The 17,947-nt window shown below is 52.1% G+C and overlaps 7 protein-coding genes across 7 annotated transcripts; 2 read left to right on the plus strand and 5 right to left on the minus strand.

Moving 5' to 3' along the window:
* The first annotated feature begins 1,221 nt into the window (after nucleotides 1-1,221).
* Nucleotides 1,222-7,525, plus strand: BO82DRAFT_327115 (uncharacterized protein). Its single transcript, XM_025632946.1, has 3 exons — nucleotides 1,222-1,610; nucleotides 1,665-6,674; nucleotides 6,730-7,525. Exons 1-3 carry the CDS (start codon nucleotides 1,260-1,262, stop codon nucleotides 7,360-7,362), a joined length of 5,994 nt encoding a protein of 1,997 aa, XP_025495713.1. The 5' UTR covers nucleotides 1,222-1,259; the 3' UTR covers nucleotides 7,363-7,525.
* Nucleotides 7,526-7,794: 269 nt separating this feature from the next.
* BO82DRAFT_371448 (fungal specific transcription factor domain-containing protein) lies at nucleotides 7,795-10,117 on the minus strand (the record flags this gene model as incomplete). Its single annotated transcript, XM_025637272.1, has 6 exons — nucleotides 7,795-8,437; nucleotides 8,489-8,824; nucleotides 8,893-9,069; nucleotides 9,144-9,307; nucleotides 9,375-9,883; nucleotides 10,048-10,117. The coding sequence occupies 6 exons, from the start codon at nucleotides 10,115-10,117 to the stop codon at nucleotides 7,795-7,797; spliced, it is 1,899 nt and encodes a 632-aa protein (XP_025495714.1).
* BO82DRAFT_162352 (uncharacterized protein) lies at nucleotides 10,005-10,730 on the minus strand. Its single transcript, XM_025630265.1, has one exon. The coding sequence runs from the start codon at nucleotides 10,608-10,610 to the stop codon at nucleotides 10,227-10,229; it is 384 nt and encodes a 127-aa protein (XP_025495715.1). The 5' UTR covers nucleotides 10,611-10,730; the 3' UTR covers nucleotides 10,005-10,226.
* A 227-nt stretch (nucleotides 10,731-10,957) lies between these two features.
* On the minus strand, nucleotides 10,958-12,389 carry BO82DRAFT_162331 (uncharacterized protein). The gene has a single exon (XM_025630264.1). It carries the CDS (start codon nucleotides 12,131-12,133, stop codon nucleotides 11,189-11,191), a length of 945 nt encoding a protein of 314 aa, XP_025495716.1. The 5' UTR covers nucleotides 12,134-12,389; the 3' UTR covers nucleotides 10,958-11,188.
* A 556-nt stretch (nucleotides 12,390-12,945) lies between these two features.
* On the minus strand, nucleotides 12,946-13,797 carry BO82DRAFT_162444 (uncharacterized protein). Its single transcript, XM_025630268.1, has one exon. It carries the CDS (start codon nucleotides 13,616-13,618, stop codon nucleotides 13,166-13,168), a length of 453 nt encoding a protein of 150 aa, XP_025495717.1. The 5' UTR covers nucleotides 13,619-13,797; the 3' UTR covers nucleotides 12,946-13,165.
* Nucleotides 13,798-14,506: 709 nt separating this feature from the next.
* On the minus strand, nucleotides 14,507-15,017 carry BO82DRAFT_162405 (uncharacterized protein). Its single transcript, XM_025630267.1, has one exon. The coding sequence runs from the start codon at nucleotides 14,802-14,804 to the stop codon at nucleotides 14,541-14,543; it is 264 nt and encodes an 87-aa protein (XP_025495718.1). The 5' UTR covers nucleotides 14,805-15,017; the 3' UTR covers nucleotides 14,507-14,540.
* A 431-nt stretch (nucleotides 15,018-15,448) lies between these two features.
* Nucleotides 15,449-17,786, plus strand: BO82DRAFT_162400 (Zn(II)2Cys6 transcription factor domain-containing protein). The gene is made up of 5 exons (XM_025630266.1): nucleotides 15,449-15,784; nucleotides 15,898-16,273; nucleotides 16,332-16,693; nucleotides 16,750-16,884; nucleotides 16,946-17,786. Exons 1-5 carry the CDS (start codon nucleotides 15,653-15,655, stop codon nucleotides 17,723-17,725), a joined length of 1,785 nt encoding a protein of 594 aa, XP_025495719.1. The 5' UTR covers nucleotides 15,449-15,652; the 3' UTR covers nucleotides 17,726-17,786.
* The last annotated feature ends 161 nt before the right edge of the window (nucleotides 17,787-17,947 follow it).

Raw genomic sequence — 17,947 nt, forward strand, 5'->3', positions numbered from 1 at the left:
TGGTCCATGATATATGCTTACAGATAGCAACTGAAACCGTATTATCCTGTCTAATCATTCTGTCAAGTTGACAGGCTCGATAGTCTCAAGAAGAACAGGGGGTAAAGACCACGCAATTTCCAATGCCATTGTGCTCCGCAGCTGTGTGAGGACCTTTGACCCTCTGATCTAATGCGAATATGCTCTGGTCTATAGTCTTCTTACTCACTGGCATTAGACCCTTTTGTAGCATTTTCACAAATAAGAAGCCAAAATTCCACCATAGCCAGCAGCCTCACACATAAAATCGCTGTTCTGAGCGACTTGGTTGCTGCTCTAGTACTCAGTGGCGTGCTCTAAATTTTGATTTACATTATCATCATCGCATGGAGCAAATTATGACACTTTGCCTTTGAGTAGGGCGGACATGGTTTCTGGTCACCTTCCTAGACTCTACCCTCAGAACAAGACTCCCAGTCGGAATGCATAGAACGCACCTGGGCGATGGATGCTTGAATGTAAAGTTAACAAGGTCAAGAGGACTGCAAAGGATAAAAAACATAGGGATAAAGCAATTATCCTAGGTTACGACGTGGCTAGGTTTCGGGTGACGAACTTGCGAGTGCTGAATCTCGTCTCCCGGCGGCGGATGTTGTCCTTCCCCAGAAAACAATAGTTACCACCACCACCATATCTTCCTCCACCACCACGCCTCCGCTTCCCCAGAAACCCATCGCTCCTTCCCGTACTCAACAAATATCCACTTGATTTTAATCTCCAAAGCCAGTCATACAGTATAGCTCCTTTCTCTTCATGGATGCCATTTCCATCTTACGTATGGCGGCCACAGAAAACCTACTATCCTCGTGATGTCATTGACTTCTGCTCGTCCATGACGCATCGCACTCGTCGTTGACCGACAATAGCAATGCCCATGACACCACGACTACGCTGATTTCACGTGGCTTATGCTCGATCTGCCTGGAACTATACCGAACAATCTCTTCTTTACCAGATTTACCACAGCGACAGACTTCGCGCCGGGCCTCCCGATCCACGGTTACCATGCAGTTAATTTGTCTGTAACAAACGTGGTGCTGAAAGGACGACAATTATGATGTCAAGATTGCTCAGCATTCGGAATTCCGGGACTCCCTTAACATCATTGACCTCGATGGTGGTGCAAAGTTCATATAGTGCCTCGTAACCACACATGAGCCAAATGCAACCATTCAAGGCTATGCTGCCCCGGTTTCCTACTTCGTTGAATTGAATGCAGCATGGCTTCCAATAACGCAATGGAGCCAATTGCAGTGAACGGAGGCGTCACGTCGCTTCCAATCCTGCGGGAGACAGTCAACACTGTCTCTGAAGAATGTCCCACACGCCTGGGACTAACGGCGGAGGAGATCGAAAACAAAGCCCCGAGTCTCGATGTCTTTTTCGATACTATTGCGGCAGAGCGACTTCGGCGCATGCCTGCGGACGGTAGTCGATTGGACGGTGTTCTCAGGCGAGCTTCGCGTCTCGCTGTTGCTGTTGGTTCATTGCGCGATGCAGTGTCAAGTTACATGGATGGCGCTGATGAAGCCACTGCGCTTGTCTGGGGGACAACGCTGCTCCTGCTTGAGGTATGTGATTCCTTCCAACCGATTTCGCAAGATATGTTCTAACTAGAAATACAGATGGGTATCGACCAACTCGACGTAATCGAAAGCCTGTTCGGTCGCTATGGTCGGATCACTATGGGTATCTCGCTCCTCCTCCAGCAGGAAACCTACTTCCCTACATCTCGACCCCTGCAACAGCAGGTCGCCGAGATCTACGCTCATATCTTGCAACTTGTCGTCCACGTAGCTTGGGAATATCGCCAAGGAGCGAAGACCCAGCATTGGCAGTCGATGAACACGGCTATCGATATGGCCTTCTTCCGCTACTTCAACCGCTTCGCTACTCATTGGCGTCGTGTATCTGAGCTTGTGCTGCAATCAGGAATGGCTAAACAGCAGACTTCAGTCAATCTGTCGGTCATTTATCAGTTCCTCGAACTCCAAGATCGTCCGTTGCAGATGCTTCTTGAAGGCCAGAACCACTCCTTAGCGGACGGATCCTTCTCCTGGTTCGAGCCGCATCTGACTACCTTCGCCATGAGTAGACGAAGTCTTATGATGATCCGAGGAAATCCCGGTTCAGGGAAGAGTGCGCTCGCTCAATGGACTGTCGAGCGACTTCAGGCTTCCTCGGAGTATGATATCTGGAATGTCATTCCGATTACCATCAGATCAGACGTACCCATCACAACGCTCACGCTGAGCATTCTTAAGGGGATTCTGATCCAGATCCTTGATCACTCAGTGACTAGCCGCAGGACTCAAGATGCCATCTTGGCTGCTGTGACCGGCGCTATCGAGCTGGCAGTAGCTGGTGCGACCGACCCTCAAGTAGAAGGCCAGCTTTGGACTGCTATTCGCGCTGCCGTACAGTCCAATCTGCACTTTATGTTGGTGGTTGATGGGTTCGACCAAATGAAGCACGCTGAGACAACTGTCAGCGCGTTTTTGGGGTTGCTACAAGACACAGTGACCGATACCCCTTCCAAGTTGATTATTTTCAGCCGACCTATGTCTAAGGATATCCTGCCAATTCGCGAGACCACCAAGACACACCAGGTTGCCATGAATGCCGCTACAATCCAGCATGATATGCAAGTCGCGGTCAGCGACATGATGACGGCCGATTCTTCGTTCTCTGGACTCGAGCCCTCTCAAAGGGAATCACTGGGGGCGGCGATCGTATCCCGCTCCCAGGGCTGCTTCATATGGGCACAGCTGGCCGTAGAGGCGATGCAGCAGCGAACGACTGTCAGCGACATGACGTCTGCTGTTGCAAAAATGCCCAATACGTTGGGCGATTTGATTGATCACCATCTGCGTACTACCAATATCAAACGTCAAGGTGCGCAGAGTCTTCTGGGGTGGCTAGCGGCCAGTGAGCGCCCCTTGCGCATCCCAGAGGTGGAACAGCTTTTGGCAGTTGATATCAAGACACTGAAAGTGGCGCCTCGGACTTCCAACCTCGAGCGTGACCTCTTCCAGCCTCTTAAGCGTCTAGTCGCTGTTCGTGATGGGTTTGTGTCTTTCCGTCATCCCATGATCCGGGAGCACCTCCAAGCGCGGGCTCAAATGCGTCAGGAACTGCCGTTCTCTTTGGCGGATGCTCATTCTGACCTTTTGATCCGCTGTTTGGCCTGGGTTCGCCGTACGGTCACGGACGAGGTCTCCCTCTCGTGGGACAAGATGAGCGTGTTTGTGCGCGACCGTTACTTGGACGCTTATGTCTTGCTTGAGTACACCGCACGCTACTGGCTATCGCATATGCTGGCATCGCCAATGGCATCTTCCGATCGTGAGATCTCTTTTGACACAACATTCCGTCGTGCTCTACCCGACACTGTTCTCTTCGCCCAGCTAGAGCTTACCAACCGGGAGTCCCAGTTTAGTCGCTCGAGCATTGTGGAACTATACCGATTGGCAGTTGGTGTTCGTCGTGTGGTTTTGGGGAATGAGTCTCCCGCTCTGTTGCAAAGCTTGCTTCTTAGCGCTCGTGCTGCCGAACAGACACAAGCCAGCTGGGCCAACGATCACCTGTACGAAGCTTGGATGCGCAGTCGTTCGCAACTGGGACCTTCCAACAAAATCACACGCGACCTCGAACAAATGCTTGTAGCCAACGGCCAAGCGGACCGCACTGCAGGCATGAAGACTGATGCCCTGAAGGACATGGCACTGTCCGGATGGGGCTCATCCGATATTGGCTTTGCGCAAAGACTGCAGTACCTTGACAAGCTGGTGAAATCTTATAATGCCAACAAGCAGCCTGATGAGGCATACTCTGCTGCTAAACAGTTTTACCACCAGACAGTGCAGACATATGGTGCTCATTCACCCGAAACTATGTCAGCAGCCGATTACCTCACCAAGAACTTTGAAATCGCGCCTCCAGACGAGTTGGCGTTGGAGCTTGCGCGAACCAAGTATGAGACAATGCTTCATTCAATGGATGCGACCGACCCGCGGCGAGTGGCTTATTCTCTCTACCTAGCCAAGATGTATGAGGAGAACAACCAGATCGGAAAAGCAGACGCAGTGCTGTCTCGACTGTGGGCAGGCCTATCTGCTCGGGGCTCCGATACCACAGACTCTTGGGATCAGAAAACAAGGGTAGCCTTCTATTACTCCCAATTCCTGCGTCGGCAAGGACGTCCCGACCAGGCTACAGGCATACTGCGCGACCTTGAGGTAGATCTGGAGACAGGCGGCGGCGTGAATTCGCCACAGATGGTCAAACGTGCCGAGGAGCTTCGTAGTGAAGCCCGGCAAATGGATATGAAAGATATGGATCGTGCCCTTGCTCTGCAAATGTGGAAGTATTACAAGTCTTCCGGTCAGCAATACACCCCCCAAGCTGTCTCTCTGGCCGAGTCTCTCACCGAAAGGATTATTCCCACCAAGAGCACTGCTAGCTCCATCGGCTCGCGCTTGTCGACACTCTCCCCAGAGGATAATGAACTGCTCCCTGGCTGGATTGATACTGTTGCATCAGCTGGCAGTGAGCGTGACTTAATGTCAATCCTAGCCCTATCTCACCAGCTGGCAAGTCAACGAATGGCAGCAGAGAAATGGCGCGAAGGCAATGAATGCGCCTGGGCAGTGCTAAAGCACCTCTGGCCTACTGTCGAGGATCCACATTCCAAGGCAAGATTTCCCTCGGAGCAGGCGCCTCTGATGGCCAGCCTTGCCCTCGATCACGCCTACTGTCTGTTCCGACGTCTGGACGTGGCACTGGCTACTATCGTCTACGGAAATGCTTTCAAAGCATCCATCACCGCGGATCAAGTGGCCGTTCCCTCGGTCACGACTGTCGTCAAAACTGTCGTCGAGTTCTATGAGACGACCTTCCAATTTGAAAAAGCAATGGTGCTGTTGCACCAGATTAGCGACTTCTTTGCATCGAGACTAGGCAGCAACGATAAGCATACTCTCGACAGTCGCTACTACGAAGCCGACCTGGCGCTTCGCCTTGACCGTCGTGATGAGGCGGAAGACAGCTACAGTAAAATTTACAAGACCTGCATTCCAGACGGCAGAGTAACATCGTCTGGTGTTCGGGCTGCAGTAGCTTTGGTCACTTTGTACGAACAAGACAAGAAATGGGAGGATGCTCTTGATGTGTACCGGCACCTGTGGCCCACCCTCGTGCATTTTGACGAGAAAGACGGGTATGACCGGGCTCTTTTGGAGGGCCTGCTTCCCAAGACCTACAGTGGGTACATGTCCATATTGGAGAACACGCAAACTGAAGCCGGGGATAATGAGCGGTATCAGGTCGCCTCGCAGCATCACCAGCTCTGCAAGAAGTTGTATGGTCCTACAGACCCTCGCACCCGTGACGCGACGATGGCCCTTGCAGGAATCTGTTCTGGTCATCCTGAGCGCAGAAGCGAGGCACTTCAGCTTTACGAACAAGCTCTCAAGACCAATGACTGGGTTCCTTCTGCTGAGGCTTCACGATCGCTTCCTGACATGACTCAGCCGCTGCCTATGGATATTAAGCATCGCATGGCCCAGTTATTTATGCTCCAGAAGGATACATCCCCGCAAGCTCGGGCCTTCTACACGGAAGAGCTTGCCTTGTCAAAGCAGCAGCAGGGGCTATCTGCACCAACGACGCACCTGTGGCTTCGTGAGATAGCACGACTGTATGCCCTTCAGGATAATCCAGAGTCCCGCCGCCAGGGAGCCGAGCTACTTCATGAGCACGTCGACGAGGTCGTTCATGTCACTGCCAATCACGATACACTGGTAGAACGCGCCCATGGCTTGGCAGAAATCTACCTTGAATGCGGATATATCGATGAAGGTTGGGAGCTTATCAACGAGCTGCACCAGCAGGTGATCCATGATACACCGGCTTCTCACCGCCAGAATCTGGGTGAGTACCGACCTGCTGCATTCGTTGCAGCGTTTGAGGAAGTATTCGGTCGAACACGATCATCGCGACAGATCTTGGATGATTTGTCTCGCGAGGGGCGGGTGTACAGTGTGTTCCAACAGCATCTGTCCAGCCATGATCTTATGCCCACCCTGGCGGCAGGCGACAAGCTGCACCAGCTGCAATTGGAGCAGAAGCGCAGCGCCGCGGCTCAAGACACCCAGGACAAGCTCTACGAATACTTCTGCAACACGCTCTCGGTGGCGCAACCGCTGCGGAAGAAAGATGTTGTGCACCAGTTCTACGTCATGTGCCGTCGCGAATCGCCCAGCGATGACTATAACATCAATATTGTGACGCAGGCCACCGGGCTAGTGCGAGACCTGTGCAACCGCTCGCGCTTCCAGGATGCGGCTGATGTTACTGGCGTCTTCCACTCATTTGTCCATTTGACTGACGGACTAAGATTGCCGGAAAGCATATTTACGGCCATCAAGCTTTGCCTGTATCTTTGCGGCTACAAGGTGAACAAGTGCACCGAAGCCACGACCGCGAAGAATATGTCGCTCGAGTCGCAAATGCTCCTACAGGAGATTATGGCGAACGCGCGAGATTTCCCGATGGAATACGCCGAGCTGCCCTTCTCGGAGCTCAATGACTTGGTGACTGTCTTGGGCGAACATGAGATGTTCGAAGACTTGGAGGTAAGCGACAACTCGCACATGGCAAGGTATTCACCAACACTAACATCTTTCATAGTCTATTCTCACTGATCTCTGGACCTCCCGCATTGTGCAAAAGACCTGGTCCCTACCCGCAGTGGTGTGGATTGGTCGTCGGCTCGTGGAAACCCGGTACTGTCGCGGCCAGGTCGGTGCTGCAACGGCACTCGGTAAGGATATCTGCTACAATCTGCGCCAGGTCTGGGGTAATGCCGACCCGGTGACGCTGGAGATGAACAAGCTGCTGTCTGGCCTCTACACGGCCTCGGGCAACCATCTTGCTGCTGCCGCTCTGCACGAGACCGCGCTTGCAGAGCTCCTGAACAGCGAGACCAGCGACCACAATGCGGCTGTCAACGCAGTGACCCAGCATCTAGAGTTGCTGCAATACGCCCAAGGACGACTGGCCAAGGAGGGTCAGAGTGCGGCGATCGATGCCACGGCCGCCCAGGAACGGGTGCAGGACATTGCCACGAAGTTCGGACTCTCACCCACCAAGCTCGAAGCTGGCAAGACCGACGAGTCGATGGGTATGTGGCAGCGGCCGCGCCGCTTCAGCCTGGACGTGGAGGAGCTTGAGACCCATCAAAACCATCTCCGCCAATCCAGCGGCTCGGCCCTGCTGACGGGCAACGGAGGGGCGAAGCGTCTCTCCATCACTGCCTTGTGATGGATGGGTTTGGTGCAAGGGGATGGATATCGCGCGATGGTGATATTGATTAATCCAGAATGCCTGTGTATTTGGAATGTTGTATATCCAATCCGGAAGACTAATTGGGTGGACATAGGGTCGTGTATAGTATGGAGTTAATGAATCTATTGCTTGTTTTGTGCATGTGTAGGTTTCTGGAAGAACCACAGTAAATTACGTCGTGTATCTGGAACATCTGCACCTGAGATCAGGATGTATCCTCGTGGGGGCGTTTAGGAAAGACGTAGTAGTCATCACCGCTCAGTTGTGTTTATCTTTCCGTGGCAACAGTCTTGTTGTATTGCTTCTATCTTACACCGGCATCATCATTGAGTCATGCTTGCTATGTACTGTACTTCCTAGCATATATACAAATTGCTGTCCTGTAAATCATATGCCCAGGCACAGCAATCAGAACATCCCTCTCCGAGAACGTGCCCCCCATCCTTCCTCTTTCCCTAGGCTCAGTCGCTCATACCGCTCGAGCATATCATGCATCCCAGTCGCCGCCGACGACTCCACTTCGCTTCCCATCCCATCAATGTAGCTGGGGTCAACGTCAGCTTTGGTCAACCCCTCGGCGTAGTGGTCCCATCGATCGGGCTGTTGCGATTCCGAGTCCTGCCGGAACAATTCCTTGATACCGGGAGGGACATCCGTGGAGCGTGCGACTCTCGATCCCTGGTTGCGAGAGCGCACGGACAGTTTGAAAAGATGAAACAGGTTGCGGCCCACCTGGGACCGACAGGCAATAATAGAAAAGGCACTGGTCAAAGCCAGGAAGTCTTGGTCAAGGATATCGAAGCTCTTCTGCTCGAGAAGAGCAAACAGCGCGAGATTCACTGCGTACATGGCAAACTGGTGGGCGTGTTCCATCCCGAACTCAGTTCGCTGGAGTCGAGCGAGAGAGGCAATCGATCGCGCGGACGAGATGGCAATGGCAAACGGGTTGAACTGATCTTTGGCGTCGGACGTTTCGTTCTGATGGAACAATCGTGCACTGGGGCCGAGGGCATCGAAGCAAAGATTGATCACTAGTGTGTGATATCGCATCCTGTTACCCTCATCAGCTTGGCCATACAGGGGAAGAAGGGACGGCACCAACCAGAGGAGGATGATATGGGGAGCGGGCTTTTCAGCTGGATCAAAACACGGCGGAAGCCCCCGCTGCCATTTGCGGAGCCGCAGATAGAGCTCCCGTTTGCGCTGATTGTAACCGGGAGCAGAGTTCCCTTCCTTGGACAAGCTCCGAGAGATGTCACGGGCAATGTCAGACAGCTGACAAGCATCATCGAAGTACTGACTCAGATAAGATAGCCGGGCGGGGCGAGGTAGGGGGTAGGGAGTCCATATATCTCCTGCGCCTGCGTCATCCCGCGCAATCCGGTCAATGCTCACTGAGTTCACGCGACTTGGCTTGAGGAAGTTCGTGTGAACAACCCTGTGATAGGATTTGTGCGAGAATGTTTAGTCCATAAAATTCTTTTGAAGAGGTCGATCGGGACTTACGTGTCGATTTGATAGAGGCCCCAAGCGGTCCGCTTGATGGACATAATCATGTCTTCAGACATCTGCGATGTCTTGAGCTCTCGCCTTTTATGATTGATAATCCCTAGAGACTCTGCCATTTCGATGGCACGATGTAGCATGGCGTAGCCATGATCACCATTTCCTGAGACGGAATATCTAGAAGACATTTCGATGATCAGGCACCGAAGGATTCGCAATGACAAGGACAGTTACATGAGTGGGGAACTTACCTCTCGTAGAGGAGAAGGATCGCTTGCAGGGTCGGTAGTCGAATGTCATTGCCCTTTTCGAATTGGTGTCTTTTCATGTGGCGCTCCGCTTCCGCGAGGAAGTCCGCACCTTTCGTCCTCACATCCCCTGGAACCGTGTACGCCTCGGAATAGGGTGAGTAGTACTGTGTCGGTGCCATCTCACAACTTCAGTAACAGGCCAAGGGCGACGGGCAGATTGTCTGAACTCACGCATGCGTTGGCGAGCAGCGCATTGACTAAAAATGGGCTGCAGAAGTCGGAATCCACATTCCCCATCGCCATGTGCTTCAGGAAGGACTTGCGGTCCATAAATGCAAAGAACGGATAGTCCCAAGTCAGATACAGGGAAACTAGATGGGATACGAGGTCGTCATCATCCGTGACGCTGGTCCAAGGCTTCGCGGGTACCCGAAAGGGAGCATTCCCCGTCAGATACCGGATATCCATCATCATGGGTCGAAACTTGGGTGCTTCACTTTCCACCTCAATCCCTTGCCAGATGCCGTAAAGTTGTTGCAGCGCATGCGAGTCCTTCCCGGCAGCGTGCATCTCGGCAAGAGTCTGGTCCAGATAGGAACGCACCTCTTCTATGGAGGCGCGACTTCGGATGAGTTTTAGCAGGGCGTCTGCATGGCTGGGAACCGTCGATCGCACGACCTCGAAGAGATCGTAGAGCATATCATGATGATAGTTCGACGTATCAGTTAGATACTCGGCCACTGATTGACACGCCTCAGCCGAAGTCTCGTTGGATGCATCGTGCCCAGAGTGTGCTTGGATCTTAGGCGAGTAAGGGCCATTCTACGGGGAGGATGTGATCGGTCAACAATCCAGTATTACAAGTTGGGGAAGGATGAATCAAGATGCAGGATCAGGGATTCACCTACCATCAGCTCATCCGACTGGGAAAGAGAGCGGGTTGGTTGAATCGATGGATAGTTGCTGGGCGACATGGATGGATGCTAAGCATAAGATACTAGTGTAGTAGGTGATAGGGAGTGGTGAAACACGTTCCGTCCAGCAGGTGTCAGACCTCAGTCATCACACACAAAGGGGGCTAGGTCAACCCAAATTGGAAAGCCACATTGAAGACCGAATAAACGTGCGATATGCAGTTTTAGCGGTAGCGGGTAGCGGAGGGAGGGGTTGGTGGTGATGGTGGGATGTGGTGGGATGGGATGGGATGGGAATAAGCGGATGAGGATAAAAGATGGGAGGGAAAAAGAATGCGGAAGAGGAAAATCCAACGATGATGCAGTGAGTTGAGTGTGGTGTGGGTTGGATGGGATTGTGGGCGGTGCCTGAGACCCAAAACTGACTACACCATGACATCAGTCCGCTTGCCGCTTCAGTCCACAGTCTCTTTCTCTCTCTTCCCTCCCTCCTCCCACCTCTTGGGGAAATCCCAAAATGTTGTTTCCATTTGTTATTCTCGCCACTGGTCATCACCTGATCATCGTCATAGCTTATCGTTGGTCCGTAGGCCGCCTGTAGGCCTGTGTGCGCTTTTCATCACATTAACACACATTACCTTCGGAGAGAAGTCCATCGAACCTCGGTGAAACCATGGAGAGTAATTAAAACAAGGGGCGAAATGAAAATAATTGGAGCCACTCAAGACTAGCACCTCCCAGCTTGAAACAGCATTCGCTAATATGAGTATAGCACATACGGAGCATAAAGTGCAATGAGCTGCAGCTGCAGCTGCAGCAAAGCAACAGCAACAGCTCGCTTCACAGCCGAGGTCGCAAATAGGCGTTATTTAAAGTGTGAGCTTCTCCAGCCACCCGGCGTGGGTCATCCCAGAGTTGGCCTCGGCAAATTCGATCCGGGGGCGGTTGCCGACCGTATTTTTCAATACGCATACGGGAGCCATTGTGGGCAATAGGCAACACCGTTTCTGTCCATTTGATTCGCGATCGCCGACACACCTGTTTTCAGCCCTATGGCCTTGAGATCCTCCAGGGCTGAACAAAATCCTCCACCGCTCCGGGGATAAATCATGAAGCGGGATCGTCACGAGCCTAGTTGAGAATATGCCACCACCACGTCATCATCTTGATCAGCCACCTTTCCCCTAGAGGCAGTGGTCGACGGAAGGCCCATCCTAGTCCTTCGCGTAGCTGCATCTCCACCACTCGGCGCCAGTCGACATGGTGGGCGAAATGGAATGGGAAATGGTGTTGGCTGATCGACTTGATCGTGCAATCCATCTTCGGCTGCTCCTGTAGCTCAATGTGCGGCTGGAGCAAGGCGGGCTGTTCGCCTTCCAGGTCCAACTCGATCCGTAGTGACCCTTGACTAGTGAACTGTCGCACCTGCACAGCGAGATTGTGGTGATGATGGCTGTGATAATGATGGCGATAGTGTTCGTCAATATCACGAACAATCGTGAGATCAATGAGCGGGTGCTCAAAGACTTCCAGTAAACCATGGTGATCGGTCCCATGTGGTGCTAGGTTCACTTCGAAGCGGCCTTCAAAGATCAGATTCGGCGAAAAGGGCTTGCGATGGACAAATACTCGCGTCATTTGAAGCGGCAACTCAATCAAGGCAAGCGAATGAAGAATGACTTCCTGGGGCGGTGTGTCAGGCTCGGTCCAGGTACGACGAGCGAGGCCATCATTCACATAGCGGACAATTTGTTCACTTATTTGAGCTTGATTCATGTGCCAGAGACGTTGGAGGATTCCATTTACCCAATTGATAGTCTCACCGTGGGCCAGGATCTTGGTAGCGTGATAGCGCTGGCACTCGTCCCGAACAACTCGCTGCATACGCTTCATGGACACATTGGAGTAGGTGCGGCTGGCCGCAAGGACGAAGAATAGCCACGCGAAACTGAATCTAAGTTGACCCACAAGCCACGATGCGAGACACACGAGCATGATGACTCGAGCCTCCTTGTAAGTCTGCTCGATAGATCCGATCAAGTTGGCTGGCTCACGACCACGACCGGGCTTGCCCATGGCAACGAGTTGTCGTTCGATGGGTTTCCTACTCTGGCAAGAAACACTCCAATACCTTAGCAGTCCTGATGAGGTGTCCGTTTGTCATATAAGCAATCAAGGAACGATAGTTGCAAGCTGAGTGCGACAATCCATAACCAGACAGTCGGTCAACATAGCGGGTGCAAGTGTTGGTTGTAAGCTTGATTCTCGGACCCTGGAGAAGAGCAGGCAACCGTAGCCTTTATATTGAGTAGCACAAGGGAGTGAAAACCCCCAACTAAGGGGTGGGGGGCTCCAAGCGGACAAGTGGTTCTGCAGATGCTAAGACTCGTAGGGCTGATGCGTGTCTCGAAAATAAGAACGGTATTGCAAATACCGAGTAGTCCGCCTGGGCTGATCCACACTTGTGGAGGCGCCGGATTTTTCATCTCCCGTCAAGCCGCAATGCACAGGAAGATGTGGCTTGGGCTTGTTCCAATTTCCTATCTCATTCGGGGATCCGCTAAAACGCGGGGTAACCTGCTCAATAGGATGAGGTGTGAGACGGCGTGATAACGAGCTCTAAACCTGCAAGAATATCTCTGCAGCCTCAAGTGTGCAGAATATGTTCCTGGCATTGCGAGTCATGGAGTTCAACACTCGATACCTCACCAGCTCCTGAACAAAGCTGCCAGGACGCTTTCCATTGGGGCTTAATCGGATTGCTGGAACGAAGAATGAGACTGAGCTCGTGTTGTTGATTTTTGCGAGTGTGTTCACTAAGGTGAGGAGGTTGGAGCCGTCTCTATTGTGGTTATGTTCATAGTCCAACCGCAGCTAAGGCCCTCGAAAAGGTCTCCAGCTTGCAGTACTTTCAAAATCCCGATGCCTGCTACAACAAATCATTTAAATGGCTAGCCCGTTATGTGGCTGGTCAATTTCAAGTGAGAGTCTTCCATCTCCACATGCCGCTGTGGTCCGTCCAGCTCATAACGAAAATGAGTTCGCCAACGGGACCATCAAGAGAAGAATCTTGGCATCCACCGGGAGTATAAGTTGATGTCGCTTTAGTCAAGGTCTGCTGGAAGATAAGTGCTTTCTGTACGGCAACAGACCCCTTCCACATCGGACGATCATCCCATGCGCTTTGTCACCGACGCTGCATACGCGGCCAACAGAACCAGATTCGCCCCCGACCTGTGCTTCCATCAAGGTGGTTTTTCTCGACTTATTATGACCTCTGTCACCTAGACGTGACTCCCGTCTTAAGTATACACCTTGACGAGGAGGTGGGCGCAGAAGCCGATGCAGATGGCTATGCTGTCTAATCAGAATGAGTTGTCGGATCCTCATGGAAGGTGTTATGTACGCCGTACGTGGGATTGCAGTTTCACGGCGATCAAGCGCGAGCATGGGAAAAGCGAGCGTCGAGGCTAGGTATGCGTGGCCGATGGGGCGGAGATCAGAGGTGGAGGGCATTAGACGTGTGCCGGAGCGAGAAGAGTCGACGGAAGATCGGTGCATGACACTACATCGATGCCTGACACTATGTTGTCAGGGGTTATTTAATGCTGGGTGTGGTATTATAGCGAGATGAGTGGTTTTCCATTGACTCACCAGCTCATAACTAGCTCTATATGGTTCCAATTAGGTGTATGGTTTGCCAGATGTTGCAGCTAAATCGGCTGACGTAGAATTGGTTATATAGAATAAATGATCTTCGATTGTTTTGAAGGATACCTCCGTCAGACGAGATGCCTGCTTTCGCGTCAACAAAAGTTGCATGCAACAGACAGTGCAAAATTCGGATCATCAACATAACACAATAAACTCACAGTCCTACCATAAATCAACATGATGACAAGGTCACCCTTATTCTTGGATGCGTGTCATGGAGAAATCCCACAAAGCCAGGATGTATGGAGACAGTATGTGTCCAGAAATCGACTGGATTGAGTGTATCGCTTTCATCCTTGAAGACTGATTGTCAATGCTTGTCATTAAACTTTTGAGGTCGTGTGCTGAACTCACCATTATCGTAGACCTGCAGTACTGTAAGCCTGTGCGGTGTCTCGGACAGAGGAGAGAGGAAGAGTCTTCCCTGTTTACTTCTCTGTAGAATCTTGCTTTCTCTATGACAGTGTTTGTTTGTTTGACTGAAGCCAAACGAAGACCACGAAACCTCGCGGCCTGTGTTTTCCTCCCGCGTAGTACTACCTAGTACTCTCCCAGCCTCATCCACCTGCACCAAGCAAAGAATTATCTATTTTCACTCCTCGCACTATTCATGAGTGGGCGCCTTTGAGTACGAAGGAAAAATGCAACAGTGACCACACTTGTTTGCAATGACTGCAAGGGCATACCTCACTCGTGATGGGACGGAATAAGCTGACAACCCAGCTGCTTGTGTAGGTAGGGATGTCACTGGCCTGGTATCTCAACGTTATTATGCATGAAACAAGACGCTATGACCGATTAGGTATGATGCAGCAATGTCGAGGGATTTCCTGGAAATGGCTGACAGCGACGATCTTCGATGTGGCAGGGTTCGTGTTCGTTGCCTGCCGCGATGATCGCCAAACCAGTAGAAAACCCACCTCCTATTCTGTGGTGACAGAGAGCCAGAAAACGGGACTTGTCTTCGATATGCCATTTGTCTGGCGGTTCTTGGACTAGATTGGCAATAACAATGTGATCGAACACGCTCCATATCATCACTGGTTCTCAAAGAGGCTATCGCATCACACGAAGAGCGCTGATCTCTGCACAATGCTTGATCGACATAGGGGGAATCACCTTCCTTGGCACCCCTGGATCACCGTCTCTCGATTGACTAATCAGGCCCGACCCGGCGGCAATCAGATCTCTCCCTCAGGCTACGGGGAGAGTCCCTTTCCCTTCGAACTAGCGACGGAAATTGATTCCAAATCGCAACGGTGCAAACTACCATGGCACCCTCAGCAATCTTGGGCAATGATTGACGCCTTGAATACCGGTATATGCTGAGTCCTCAGCCTCGATGTGATTGATCCACAAGGCTTTTGGAACGGCGCCTGCCTGCTATCCCTTCGGCTGGTCGAATCATTGGGGCCGCCACCAGGTCGCTGCGAGAAAGTGGGGAGAGGCAAAGGCCGGGCTAGACAGCACATTTCAAATAATCAACTGATCGCGCGGGCATGCTTTGAAAGCTTTCAGGTCTTTCGTCTTGCTGAACCACGGATCCAGCCCGCCCCCGGAACCAGAGCACTCCACAGAACACCCTTGCAAAATCGAAGGTCTCGTCGTCATTTCTCCTGGTGTAAGCCACCACTGGCGGTGCTCGATGACCGTTACTACTGCTTCTTAGCCTGTGGTTGCACGTTCGGACTTTGGAGGTCTCTCTCCATCCATCCCATGATTCTGACAATAGACTTTGTTCGTCAACAATCCGAACTCCAGCCTGCATCACTTTCGCATAAAGACCACGACCTGAGCTGGCACGAACACGAATCTTCAGCAACGCCTTTCCCCCGCAAACACAGGTGGTGAGCCGCATAAACTTTGAACCCTTCGACTGCAATGAGCAACGGTACCTTGGAGAATCGCCCGAAAAAGGATCAACTTGACCCTCCCGCACCAAGCAAAGCGGCTGCGCGAAAGAAAGCCCGACCCACCTATTCATGCTTAAATTGCCATAAACGCAAAGTCAAGGTATATCCACACCACACTACACTGAACACCTATGCGAGGCATTCACCACTACCATCTTGTTCCAACCACATTCTCATTCATCCGCAGCTTTGTACTAATGCATACCATAACAGTGCGATCGTGTCAAACCATGCGGTGCATGCTGTTTACGGGGCACACCCTCGGAATGTGATTATGGCACCAGCAAGCGAGACCGCCAGTATATTCAACAAGCCACTCTTATTGACAACTTGCTACGCTCTTGTGAGAGCTTGAAGCAGCAGCTGGCGGAGGCTCGTCAGCTGGCCAACAACCCCGCTTTGAAAGCTGAGGAAGGGCCTCTATCAAGGAGGAGACCACTTCATACAGATCGAAAGCTGAACGACTGGGACGATGAAGATGCACTTGAGGATTCAGATCTGTCTGTGGAAGACTCTGAGAAACTATCTTTAATCCCTCGCGATGCTATCGTCTTGGGCGAGGATCACGAAGGCCAGAGTTGTCAGCGAAGTATGCTCTCTCTTTCCTCACTCCCATTTACTCTGCCCTGCCGCTTACGACGGTCTAGTTCACGGGTCTTCTCTATTTCTGAAAGAAAAGCATGCTCTAACAGACCCCATGGCAGCTGGTGTTGCAATAGAGTTCTTCATCGAACGTTTGATTGATAACTTCAGTCCGGTCAATGTCAGCGGCACCATTGCACTACGTGAGGCCAAAGAGATGCGAATACTGTCTCCAATCCTCTACAAGGCTTTCGAAGCAGCATCACTCACATTTGCCGGGAGACAGTATCATAACAAGGCTCTTGAGGTGGCAGGCAATTCCAAATATATCAAAGTACTTCATCTTCTCCAGACGGCGTTGAATGAACCCCAGGGGAATCAATCGACCGAGCTCCTGCTCGTAGTCTTACTGTCTACCATCATTGAAGTATGTTTTTGGTCATCTATGCAGGAGTTAAGACAGCACACTCACTATTGTGAAAGGCTTTCAGACAAACGTCGGTCACTTCCATTTTTCGACACCAGCTGGGTGGCTTGGCGCTACTGCGGGCACGAACCCCTTATCGCCACCGGCATGGAGTCGAGCGATCTCTGTTTGTTGATCTGCGACTATACTGGGTAGGCGACTACCTCCTGTCCTGGCTTTGACGTCTGAGCTGGATTAACCGAAAGTCTATAGGTTACTGCCGCGTTGGTGCATCGCAAGCCGACATTCTTGTCTTCAGAAGAATGGCTGACAGTGCCCTGGTCATGCGACGGACCGCCAAAAGACATCCTTCAACATCTCCTCGACGTTGCCGTTCATACTCCAGGCTACCTCTCGCAGATCGACGATCTCCAAGCGGCGCTGAGAAATCCGGCCGTCTCGCCATCCGAGTTAGTCACAATGCAGTCCGCAATCTGGGTCCGTGCCCATGAACTGCAAAGCATGCTCCAGACATGGAAGCGGACCTACGCCGACACATACGCCGGCGGCGGACCACGCGAGGAGTGCGGTCTTGATGTCCATCCCAACACACGGAAGAGCGAGGCCGACGGTCGCGGGGCGGACGTCTTTCCCGTCTTCCGGTGTCGCGATCCCAGCACGATGCAAATCACCGTAGCCACCAACCTGGTCTACCCGGATCTGTTACTCGCCACGTCCATGTGCTACTACTGGGCGCTCAACCTCGTCATCACCGCCACCCACACCGGGCTGGTCGACGTGCTCGGCCTGCAGGAGCGCTACGAGTTCGCCTGCAACATCTGCCGCAGCATGAAGTACTACACCCAGATGGTCCCCGGGTGCTTGGTCTCGCGCGTCATGTTCGTGCTCCGCACCGCCTTCGACAACTTCCCCGACGGCATGGTCGAGAAGCAGTCGATGGCGGAGCTGTTCGCGTACATCGGGCGCCGCTTTGCGTTCCCAGTCTTCTCGAATCAGTGTCCCTCTTCGTCGGTGCGGACGGAAGGGGGGTGAAATAATCCCACCGAGGTGGACGAAATTGTCCCCTCCCCTTACGATCTTCTTTATTTCAGTATCTCGATTGTTCACAGCGAGCGAGCAAAATGGAATCGGTCCTGGCGTTCTTTGTTTGTTTTTAGGCAGGGTTACAGGCAGCATCCTGAGGCGATTTTATTTTCAATTTGTTTGCCTCGAATGTACGATATGAGAGTTGCAAATACTTGAATGTTTTCATGC

This window comes from Aspergillus uvarum (genome assembly GCF_003184745.1).
Source record: "Aspergillus uvarum CBS 121591 unplaced genomic scaffold BO82scaffold_6, whole genome shotgun sequence".
NCBI lineage: Eukaryota > Fungi > Ascomycota > Eurotiomycetes > Eurotiales > Aspergillaceae > Aspergillus > Aspergillus uvarum.